The 12810-nt window shown below is 45.3% G+C and overlaps 1 protein-coding gene across 1 annotated transcript in view; it reads right to left on the bottom strand.

Moving 5' to 3' along the window:
• The window catches only part of ulk4 (unc-51 like kinase 4), a 251125-nt gene that overhangs the window by 86414 nt on the left and 151901 nt on the right, over nt 1-12810 (bottom strand). Inside the window, exons 34-35 of the mRNA XM_042319135.1 lie at nt 10475-10567; nt 4121-4306 (exon numbers count right to left, since the gene is read on the bottom strand). Coding sequence (XP_042175069.1) covers nt 4121-4306; nt 10475-10567 — 279 coding nt within the window. The remainder of the gene's footprint in view (nt 1-4120; nt 4307-10474; nt 10568-12810) is intronic.

Raw genomic sequence — 12810 nt, 5'->3', positions numbered from 1 at the left:
ATGTCCTGTATAATGTAGCCTGTATCTATAATACATCATGTCCTGTATAATGTAGCCTGTATCTATAATACATCATGTCCTGTATAATGTAGCCTGTATCTATAATACATAATGTCCTGTAGAATGTAGCCTGTATCTATAATACACAAACCATCCAAATAAGAAAATAAAAAACACATAGGCACTGCAGGCACTTAAAGGAAAACTCTTCCCCAAAACAAACTTTTGGTAAAATGCATCATACCGGCAGACAGCACCACAAATGACCACTATATTACATCAGTGACTCAAGAGAATGTGATGGCTCTCTACACTCTTAGAAAACAAAGGTGCTTTCTAGAACCTAAAAGGGTTCTTCGGCTGTCCCCATTGGATAACCCTTTGAAGATCCCATTTTGGTTCCAGGTAGAACCCTTTTGGGTTTCATGTAGAACCCTCGATGGAAAGGGTCCTACCTGGAACCATAAAGGGTTCTACCTGGAACCAAAAAGGGTTCTCCTATGGGGACAGCCAAAGAACCCTTTTGGAACCTTTTTTTTTTAAGATTGTAAGCTTAGAAGATCCAGTGGTGGGCTGTATTACTGCTACATGAAGTGGATGGTGGGGTGAGGACAGAGAGGAGGCAGAGAGAAGTCTGGTCTACAGCCCTAGGGATTCCTGCTGTGGAAGGTAACAGGCTGAGAGGTGAGAAACCACAGGACATCAATGAGAGAGAAAAAGAGAGTGAGAGAGAAGGAAGGAAGGAGGGGGTAAAAGTGAAAGAGAAAAGGAGAGAGAGCAGGTTGGTTAACACAGTAATGAGGTGAAGGGGCACTCGCCACAAAATGACGTCTTCTCTTTCTCCTCTGTCACTCAGACCCTTCACTCCTCCTCTTCCAGTTACCCATCTTCTGCTGGCTACTGACTACCTTACCTCTCCTCCCCAATACAATCATTACATAGAGAGTATAGACACAGACCAGTCAACAATATGTGAATCCCAAATGGCACCCTATTCCCTATAAAGTACAGCAATTCTTTCCAGAGCATTTACCCTTGGATGGTTTACCTTAACAATGTCCTTAACAGAGCTTCAGTTGAAATGTAAAGGTTGGGAGTTGCTTGGCAACAAACCTAATATCAAACATCACTCTCTTTCTTCCTGCCCAGAGGCTCCTTTGAAAATCTCCCATTTCCCAACTAATTGCTTTCATACTGATATCAAAAAGCAATGTCTCACGGTGTTGTTATCCATTACATTCAGTCATCAGTCAGGGTGGAGACACTTTTGAGACATATCAAAAAGCCTGAACATACAACCAGACCACAATATCAATTCATGGTCCCTGATACAGTAAGTAACTGCATAGGCTCACATCACATAAGTGCATTGTAGTCTGGGTATCTGAGCTGAAACAACAGGTTAAAGACTGTTTCAAATAATGCATCAATTAAAGCAGAAAACAGTGAGTGAAGTGATGACATTCCTGAAGCCCAATCACTGTAACTGTGGCTCCTGTACAGTATTACTTCCATATTTCTCACTTTTTTCTTCACAGGAGTTATTTTGGAATGGATAGTCCCCCGATTTCCCACCCCCAGGGAGAGAGAGAGAGACAACAAGGCAGGCTTGAGGTCAGCTGCCCTGCCATTCCTCCAGGTCAGCTCTGAATCACTCCCCACCACAAACACTGGAACAACAGTACAGTTCGTGGCCCCCAGCCACCCGACCTATCCAGTAGAGAAGAACATACACACAAGCATACGCACACATGAACACACACACACACAAACTGGCTCTCTCTTCCTTTAATCGCTCTTTCCCTCTATCTCTCTTTCCCTCTCTCTTTCGAGGTGCTGCTGACACCTCTGACAGTGGAGTTCTATAAAAGGCTGCTGATTGGTGGACCACCAAATAATGGGACAGGGAGGCTGAGAAACACATGACTTTTCTCATCAACAAAACAACAGAGTGGAGTCGCTGCTAGGGCTGTGATCGTCATGGAATTATGGATGACAGTTATTGGACAGCAAAATGACCACCGTGTCTTCCCCCAGCACCTGGCTTGTTTCAGCAGGAGCAACAAATCACGTTGTAGTGACTATGTTACATGTCCATGTTACATCAAATGGACTCCACACAAATGCCCAGCCGTCCTGTCTTCAGACAGATGTTCTTTCCACAGCCGCCCAGCCCTCCTGTCTTCAGACAGATGTTCTTTCCACAGCCGCCCAGCCATCCTGTCTTCAGACAGATGTTCTTTCCACAGCCGCCCAGCCGTCCTGTCTTCAGACAGATGTTCTTTCCACACACACAAAACACAAAAAACACAACCCAACCAAGCCGCACTGCATCTTAACATGTGTCAGAGGAAACACCGTGCACCTGGCGACCTTGGTTAGCGTGCACTGCACTGTTTTCTACTACCACTACTACTGCTACTGCTGCTACTACACTATACTACTACTACTACTACTACTACTGCTACTGCTGCTATAGCCTCGGCTTGCAGGCTTCCTCTGAGTGATGAACAAATCTATGAAGTATGGTAACACACTATACTACTACTGCTACTACACTATACTACTACTACTACTGCTATAGCCTCGGCTTGCAGGCTTCCTCTGAGTGATGAACAAGTCTATGAAGTATGGTAACACACTAGACTACTACTGCTACTGCTGCTGGTAAATGATTACTATGGTGCTACACTGAAACTACTACTACTAAACTGGGGGAAACTCACTACTACTACTATAGCCTGTGGCTTGCAGATGATTCAAGTCTGAGTGATGAACAAGTCTATGAAGTATGGTAACACACTATACTACTACTGCTACTACACTATACTACTACTGCTACTACACTATACTACTACTACTACTACTACTACTACTACTATAGCCTCGGCTTGCAGGCTTCCTCTGAGTGATGAACAAGTCTATGAAGTATGGTAACACACTATACTACTACTGCTACTACACTATACTACTACTACTACTACTGCTGCTATAGCCTCGGCTTGCAGGCTTCCTCTGAGTGATGAACAAATCTATGAAGTATGGTAACACACTATACTACTACTGCTACTACACTATACTACTACTACTACTGATACTGCTGCTACTGCTACTACTACTACTACTACTACTACTACTACTACTACTACTACCACTGCTACTCCTACTGCTGCTACTCCTACTACTACTACTACTACTGCTGCTACTACTACTGCTACTACTGCTACTACTGCTACTGCTGCTACTACTACTACTACTCTTACTACTACTGCTGCTGCTGCTACTACTACTACTACTACTACTACTACTACTACTACTACTACTGCTACTCCTACTGCTGCTACTCCTAATACTACTGTTGCTACTACTACTACTGCTGCTGCTACTACTGCTGCTACTACTACTACTGCTACTGCTGCTACTACTACTGCTGCTACTACTACTATTGATACTACTACTACTCTTACTACTACTACTGCTGCTGCTGCTACTACTACTACTGCTGCTGCTACTACTGCTACTACTACTACTACTGCTACTACTACTACTACTACTACTCCTACTACTGCTACTACTACTACTGCTACTACTGCTACTGCTACTATTATAACACAGTAGTATCTTAAGCTGTAACTAGTGCTATAGGTGGGAGGTGTCACGCCCTGGTCTTAGTATTTTGTGTTTATATATTATTTTGGTCAGGCCAGGGTGTGACATGGGGTTATTTTGTGTTGTGTTGTGGTATTGGGGGTTTTAGTAGGTATTGGGATTGTGGCTGAGTAGGGGTGTCTAGCATAGTCTATGGCTGCCTGAGGTTCTCAATCAGAGTCAGGTGATTCTCGTTGTCTCTGATTGGGAACCATATTTATAGGCAGCCATATTCTGTGAGTGTTTTCGTGGGTGATTGTTCTTGTCTTAGTGTTTTATATTCACCAGATAGGGCTGTTTCGGTTTTCATTATTTCATTTCGTTAGTTTTGTAGTTTCTGTATGTATAGGTTTTCCTTCATTAAAATATATCATGAATCATCATCACGCTGCATTTTGGTCCGATCCTTGTTCTACCTCTTCGTCAGAGGAGGAGATAGAAGAGAGCCGTTACAGGAGGGTTCTCTACTCACCAGGCGTTTGATGATACGGAGCAGTAGTCTGTGTTGTTTAGGCTGGGTCTGGAGCTGCAGCGCGTGGCTGAGGCTCTGGAGGTTCAGGGGGCTGAGGGAGTCAGGGCTGTCCCCTCCATACAGCTGCATCAGCAGGGACAGGCACTGACTGGTCTCCTCATACACCTCCACATCCTCACACGGCAGCTACATAACAGGGAACACACACAAAGACAACTGAATATTCTTTATTTATTATTATTTTTTCTCCCCAATTTCGTGGTATCCAATTGTTTTAGTAGCTACTATCTCGTCTCATCGCTACAACTCCCGTACAGGCTTGGGAGAGACGAAGGTTGAAGGTAATGCGTCCTCCGATACACAACCCAACCAAGCCGCACTGCTTCTTAACACAGCGCGCATCCAACCTGGAAGCCAGCCGCACCAATGTGTCGGAGGAAACACCGTGCACCTGGCAACCTTGGTTAGCGCGCACTGCGCCCGGCCCGCCACAGGAGTCGCTGGTGCGCGATGAGACAAGGATATCCCTACCGGCCAAACCCTCCCTAACCCGGACGACGCTAGGCCAATTGTGCGACGGCACACGGACCTCCCGGCTGGTTATGACAGAGCCTGGGCGCGAACCCAGAGTCAACTGAATATTATTACGATGTGCCGGGGCTACCAAAAGTTCTCCAGGAATGGGGTGCTCATCTGGGATAGCTTTCTGCAATACTTCTACACAACACAAGACCAGTCGTGTTAATTATGGTTACTGCTTTTATACAACTGTTCTATTCAGCTCTACTGTACTTTATTTTCAGAAAATCTATTGGTTTCTGCTCTTAGGGAAATGTCAACCTTGACACCTGTAATGAGATAACACAAGTAAACCACTGTGACGTGATTAGACTGACTCATCATCACCTGGTCCTGTGTGTAATCTCCAAACCACTTCTGCTAACTACAGTAGTGGAAGCTGTGAGGGGAGGATGGCTTGTAATAATGGCTGGGATGGAGTAGAATACCATTCCATTTATTCCATTCCAGCCATTATTATGAGCTGTTCTCCCCTCCCCTTCCACTGACCTACAGCCAAGCCACTAGCATGCTAACTACAGCCTAGCCACCAGCAGGCTAACCACAGCCAAGCCACTAGCAGGCTAAAGACATCCAAGCCACTAACATGCTAACTACAGCCTAGCCACCAGCAGGTTAACGACAGCCAAGCCACCAGCAGGCAAACAACAGCCAAGCCACTAGCAGGCTAAAGACATCCAAGCCACTAACATGCTAACTACAGCCTAGCCACAAGCAGGCTAACTACAGCCTAGCCACCAGCAGGCTAATGACAGCCAAACCACCAGCAGGCTAACGACAGCCTAGCCACCAGCAGGCTAACGACAGCCTAGCCACCAGCAGGCTAACGACAGCCTAGCCACCAGCAGGCTAACGACAGCCTAGTCACCAGCAGGCTAACGACAGCCTAGTCACCAGCAGGCTAACGACAGCCTAGCCACTAGCAGGCTAAAAACACCCTAGCCACCAGCAGGCTAACGACAACCTAGCCACTAGCAGGCTAACGACAGCCTAGCCACTAGCAGGCTAACTACAGCCTAGCCACTAGCATGCTAACTACAGCCTTGTCAGTCTAGAAAATAACCATTCCAAAAGGTGATAAACATCCCTCTTTAATTTTCACTTTATTCTTTGGTTCAATCTGGTCTCAAACTGGATTTGGTTCCTTCACCATTTCCCTGTCATCATCATCTCTGTATTTCCCTTCTCTTCATGTTGCCAGGTGTCAAATACCACTGATAGTGACAGGCTGCCATGGCAGCGATGAGTGACATATCAATCAGTGGGAGAAATCTCCATTAACTCAGCTGTCTCGTCTTCCCTTCCCTCTTCCATTCCACTTCTTCATACTCTGTAATGAGTGTCTCCGTCCCAAATGGCACCCCATCCCATAGGGCCTGGTCAAAAGTAGTGCACTATAAAGGGAATAGGAATCAATTTGGGACACTCCCTTTGCCATGCTGCTATTCCATGGACAGCTCAGCCCATATTGGTGCTGAATAAGAGCCATGATGACGTCTCGGAAGGAGATTTAGAATGTATCCTGAGACTGATAAAAAATAACGCAGGTCTGTGCTGAAGGTACATATGGGGGGATTACTGTGATAGGCAGTTCCATAGTTTCTGTTCCATTTCTATATTTCTGTGTCAAACAGTGCTGACTGACTGATGAACCATCCATGGAAGGACTCTCTGTGCAACTAGGTGTAATAGTAGCCTGGTATCATGTCTGGTTGTGCTGTATAGCGAACTCCTATGATCATTATTTAGCAATAACAAACATATGAGTTGGCTATACAAAACAAACAGATGTGGGACCAGGCTAGGTATAGTGGCCCTGCCTTAATGAGAGTGTCTGCTGTTGACATTAGAGGCTAGGAGGCTAGGTATAGTTAGGTATAGTGGCCCTGCCCCGATGAGTGCCTGCTGTGGACATTAGAGGCTAAGGGGTTAGACTAGGGAGCTAGGCTAGGAGGCTAGGGAGCGAGCCTAAGGCTAGGGGGTTAGGTATAGTGGTCCTGATGAGAATGCCTGCTGTAGACATTAGAGGCTAGGGAGCTAGGTTAGGTATAGTGGCCCTGCCCTGATGTGTGCCTGCTGTGGACATTAGAGGCTAGGGGGTTAGACTAGGGATCTAGGCTAGGACCTAGGGAGCTATACTAACGGGCTAGGCTAGGGACCTGCTAGGCTAGTGGGCTAGGCTAAGGGGCTAGGCTAGGGGGCTAGGGTAGGGGGCTTTGAAGCTTCATCAGCGAGTGAGAGAGAGACACTTTGGGTTATAAGCAATGGACCTTCTATAGGAACCCATCACATCACTGTGACCTAGTAATGAAACTGAGCTCAGCTCAGGGCTTCTCCCTCCAGTCCCCACCCAGTCCTCTATTTCAGTAAAAGCTAAAAGCTAGGGGCGTAATCACTGGGGTTTAGGCTCCTTTCACCGCTGATTCGTTGCTGCCCTCTTCTCCTCTTCCCCAGTCCCATGGGGCTAAGGGGCCAGGGGCGCAGAGAGGGCCTAATCCTGCCCCTCTTTTGTACGCCGGCCGCCACTCAGCACGAGCCAAATGCCGAAATCCCAAACAATGATCCAGAAAGAGCCCGCCCCCAGTTCTATCCCAAAAGGCCCGGCATTCTAAACTCCCTGCTCAAGCCAAACCCACCACTGAAAGGCTCTTTAGTCTCACTGTGCAGTCCTGTGCTGATAGTATTGGCATCTGAACAATACTAAGTCAAAACAGACAAGAGTTAACACCTGCTCAGCAGGCTTTACATCAATATCCTGTTTACTCAACAGTGGTAGTAGATGCATCTAAAGAAGGATAAGAAATAACATGCAATGAATCCAATGCATGAAATCAAAGCTATTAAAGTGGGCTGAAAGAGGAGAGGGGAGCAACTAGTGGACTGACGTGTGGCAGTGCTGCCCTCTAATGCTGCCCTCAGAGATCTGCTGCTGCCCTCAGAGTGCTGCGGCTGCCCTCAGAGTGCTGCGGCTGCCCTCAGAGTTCTGCTGCTGCCCTCAGAGTGCTGCTGCTGCCCTCAGAGTGCTGCTGCTGCCCTCAGAGTGCTGCTGCTGCCCTCAGAGTGCTGCTGCTGCCCTCAGAGTGCTGCTGCTGCCCTCAGAGTTCTGCTGCTGCCCTCAGAGTGCTGCTGCTGCCATCAGAGTTCTGCTGCTGCCCTCAGAGTTCTGCTGCTGCCCTCAGAGTGCTGCTGCTGCCCTCAGAGTGCCGAGTGCTCACTCACACACGCACACGCACACACAGACGCAAACACACACAAACTCTCCCAGGCATACTCTAATTCTTTGTCAGTAAGTAACATTGAGAGGGATCCTGAGGTGTATTTACTAGGACACCTGCCTGTGTTGTTGAAGTCTGCATTTAACATGTGTTCAAAACACATACATCTTCTTGATGCACTGTGCTGGTGAAGGGCTAGATTTATTCCTAAACATTCTTCAACATGCGGAGCAAATGTTAATTTACAGTCGCTGTAAAATTGCATATTATCAGGCACAGAGTTTGGGAGTTCATGCTAAATTGTATGTATTTGCATAAATTCCCATAAAATCCTTTGCTATCGCTGTGAAAGGAGGAAGGCCTATATCAGCAGTATAACACTGATTAGAGGTTGGTTGTCTCCTTCCAAGTCATGGCTGTTTTTAGTGTGCAATCTGTTTGTGACAGACCACAAGTGGAGGTCACCGAGAGAGCAGGTTTGTGTTTCAGACCCTGTTGTGACACACTCTGTTCAGCCCCACCCCCCCCATAATAACACAACATACTCCCCCTCCCCCATAATAACACAGCATACTCCCCCTCCCCATAACAAATGTATTAATTTACACACACACAAACACACAAACAAAGCCCCAGTCAAACAGAAGCCTGTTCAGACAGAGGTTGAGTGTGGTTCAACTGCAGGTCGCTGACTTCCAGACAGGCACATTGTCATGCTCTCAGCTCACTGTTTTTATGCAGAAATATGTTGACATAAGGCTAGCAGTCTGGGCTGCTGGTGTACTGAGTGGTGGTGGTGGTGGTAGTGATTGTGGTGGAGGGAGGTGGGTGGGGCTGGTAGATTGAGTCACTCCCCTACGGCTCAGAGGGACAGCTTGGCTGGGGCTGAGACTGGGGCTGTGGAGGTGGATGAATCCTGGGTCTGGGTACAGGCTGTCTGCGTGTCTGTGGCCAGGGGTAAACACAGAGTGGGCTCCATGCAGCACCATGGGGCGTGCTGGCATAAAGCGTTTAAAAGGCCCTCCCAGTGGGTCTGTTCTCCTATGCCATCTGTGTGATTTACATGGCCAGAGGGGAGGCTTGCAGTGTGTTCCTATGTGTGTGTGTTCACTCAGTTCACTCACTCAGAAATACCAACTGAGAGTATGGTGGACCAGAGGTACTCTAGGGGGGAGGCAATATGGTGTGTGTGTACTCTTTGCTTTGCTATGTGTGTGTACTGTGTAGGAGTGTGGCGCTACCATGTGCAACAGATACAACTTGTCCACTGGAAGTCGTCAATCATTCAAGCCCCTGGTACTTTATGAAGTTGAGTTACCTTCTCCTAACCTCAAGGCCAAAGTCAGCCGTGAATGAGAAATACTTTTGAGAAATACGAAGGCCGGCTTTTTATTTTAAGCCTATTTCACAGTGGAATGATGGGGCTAATAATAAAATGAAGTATGTAACGCAATATCTACCCAATAACCTCAACTCTTCATTTTAAAACGCAGGAGCCATCTATCTCTGACACTGTCATCATTATTCATAAATCTATTTCTATAGATTCTCATATCACAGAACCAGCAGAAACCATTAAACCACAATGGGTCGTCCATTATTGATGATGCGTTCAGAATCCACTCAGTTTATGATGTTGTATCAGCAACAGGTCAAGTTTTCAGGGGCTTGGTCAAAAGGCATGACTGACAATGAAAGTATTATTTAATATTGTTTCAAATGAATTATTTCAAGCTGACTATTTGATGTTTTATCACAAGACTAGCTATACTCAATTAGAATGGAAATGGGTAAATCACATCAAAAATACACTGGGAATGGATCATTACTTTTTCCTAACATATTTGCGACATGTTGAATAATATTGGCAAAGATGAACCAGCATTTACCTGGCAGTGGCTAGCACTCTCTTCCAAACCCCTTGATCTGAGGGCTCCAGAACTTTTCAAACAACTTATATCAAGTATTTTTGGATATCCTATATAAATACACTGCACTGTTTTTTAAATTGTAATAATAAAACATCCAGTACTAACAGGCAGACAGGCAGGTACAGACAGGTACAGACAGACATACAGGTACAGACAGACAGACAGACAGACAGACAGACAGACAGACAGACAGACAGACAGACAGACAGACAGACAGACAGACAGACAGACAGACAGACAGACAGACAGACAGACAGACAGACAGACAGACAGACAGACAGACAGACAGACAGACATACAGGTACAGACAGACAGACAGACAGACAGACAGACAGACAGACAGACAGACAGACAGACGACAGACAGACAGACAGACAGACAGACAGGTACAGACAGACAGACAGACAGACAGACAGACAGACAGACAGACAGACAGACAGACAGACAGACAGACAGACAGACAGACATACAGGTACAGACAGACAGTACAGACAGACAGGTTACAGACAGACAGTACAGACAGACAGACAGACAGACAGACAGACAGACAGACAGACAGACAGACAGACAGACAGACAGACAGACAGACAGACAGACAGACAGACAGACAGACAGATACCATGTCTTACCATCTGAATGAGCAGGGATGTGAGTTGTGTCAGAGGTTTGTTGATGAGCAGGAGGTCCTCTGCAGCCTGGGTCTCTCCCTGGGACTCAGCTCCCTGTAGCATGCACGCACACAGAGAGAGAGAGAGAGATCAGTTGACTGCCTTCAGATCAGAACTGTTGATTGACAACAGTAGGTTATTGTTTTCGTCTCAGCAGTAAAGAAAATGAGAAATCAATACTGTAGGAAAGAGGTAAAACAGAGAGATGAGTGAAGGGTGTTGAGACAGACAAACAGACAGACAGACAGACGGACAGACACACAGGCGGACAGGCACACACAGGCAGCACTATGTTGAGCTAGGTTTCATCACATCTGCTAAATATTGGCTGAGGTCTGAGATGAACCAAGTGCAAGTCTTGTCCTGGGTAGAACAGTATTACTAGTCCTGTTGAATAGCTGTAACAGTGTTGTTTAGGTTAGTACAGTAGAACAGTATTACTAGTCCTGTTGGACAGCTGTAACAGTGTTGTTTAGGTTAGTACAGTAGAACAGTATTACTAGTCCTGTTGAACAGCTGTAGCAGTGTTGTTTAGGTTAGTACAGTAGAACAGTATTACTAGTCCTGTTGAATAGCTGTAACAGTGTTGTTTAGGTTAGTACAGTAGAACAGTATTACTAGTCCTGTTGGACAGCTGTAACAGTGTTGTTTAGGTTAGTACAGTAGAACAGTATTACTAGTCCTGTTGAATAGCTGTAACAGTGTTGTTTAGGTTAGTACAGTAGAACAGTATTACTAGTCCTGTTGGACAGCTGTAACAGTGTTGTTTAGGTTAGTACAGTAGAACAGTATTACTAGTCCTGTTGGACAGCTGTAACAGTGTTGTTTAGGTTAGTACAGTAGAACAGTATTACTAGTCCTGTTGGACAGCTGTAACAGTGTTGTTTAGGTTAGTACAGTAGAACAGTATTACTAGTCCTGTTGGACAGCTGTAACAGTGTTGTTTAGGTTAGTACAGTAGAACAGTATTACTAGTCCTGTTGGACAGCTGTAACAGTGTTGTTTAGGTTAGTACAGTAGAACAGTATTACTAGTCCTGTTGGACAGCTGTAACAGTGTTGTTTAGGTTAGTACAGTAGAACAGTATTACTAGTCCTGTTGGACAGCTGTAACAGTGTTGTTTAGGTTAGTACAGTAGAACAGTATTACTAGTCCTGTTGGACAGCTGTAACAGTGTTGTTTAGGTTAGTACAGTAGAACAGTATTACTAGTCCTGTTGGACAGCTGTAACAGTGTTGTTTAGGTTAGTACAGTAGAACAGTATTACTAGTCCTGTTGGACAGCTGTAACAGTGTTGTTTAGGTTAGTACAGTAGAACAGTATTACTAGTCCTGTTGGACAGCTGTAACAGTGTTGTTTAGGTTAGTACAGTAGAACAGTATTACTAGTCCTGTTGGACAGCTGTAACAGTGTTGTTTAGGTTAGTACAGTAGAACAGTATTACTAGTCCTGTTGGACAGCTGTAACAGTGTTGTTTAGGTTAGTACAGTAGAACAGTATTACTAGTCCTGTTGGACAGCTGTAACAGTGTTGTTTAGGTTAGTACAGTAGAACAGTATTACTAGTCCTGTTGGACAGCTGTAACAGTGTTGTTTAGGTTAGTACAGTAGAACAGTATTACTAGTCCTGTTGGACAGCTGTAACAGTGTTGTTTAGGTTAGTACAGTAGACAGTAGAACAGTAGTTGTTGTTTAGGTACTCCTGTTGGACAGCTGGTCCTGTTGGACAGCTGTAACAGTGTTGTTTAGGTTAGTACAGTAGAACAGTATTACTAGTCCTGTTGGACAGCTGTAACAGTGTTGTTTAGGTTAGTACAGTAGAACAGTATTACTAGTCCTGTTGGACAGCTGTAACAGTGTTGTTTAGGTTAGTACAGTAGAACAGTATTACTAGTCCTGTTGGACAGCTGTAACAGTGTTGTTTAGGTTAGTACAGTAGAACAGTATTACTAGTCCTGTTGGTTTAGGTTAGTACAGCTGTAAGCTGTAACAGTGTTGTTTAGGTTAGTACAGTAGAACAGTATTACTAGTCCTGTTGGACAGCTGTAACAGTGTTGTTTAGGTTAGTACAGTAGAACAGTATTACTAGTCCTGTTGGACAGCTGTAACAGTGTTGTTTAGGTTAGTACAGTAGAACAGTATTACTAGTCCTGTTGGACAGCTGTAACAGTGTTGTTTAGGTTAGTACAGTAGAACAGTATTACTAGTCCTGTTGGACAGCTGTAACAGTGTTGTTTAGGTTAGTACAGTAGAACAGTATTACTAGTCCTGTTGGACAGCTGTAACAGTGTTGTTTAG

Source organism: Oncorhynchus tshawytscha, unplaced genomic scaffold (assembly GCF_018296145.1).
Source record: "Oncorhynchus tshawytscha isolate Ot180627B unplaced genomic scaffold, Otsh_v2.0 Un_scaffold_7589_pilon_pilon, whole genome shotgun sequence".
Classification (NCBI taxonomy): domain Eukaryota; kingdom Metazoa; phylum Chordata; class Actinopteri; order Salmoniformes; family Salmonidae; genus Oncorhynchus; species Oncorhynchus tshawytscha.
Note: the sequence above shows the minus strand (reverse complement) of the source record. Positions and strands in the feature narration are given on the sequence as shown.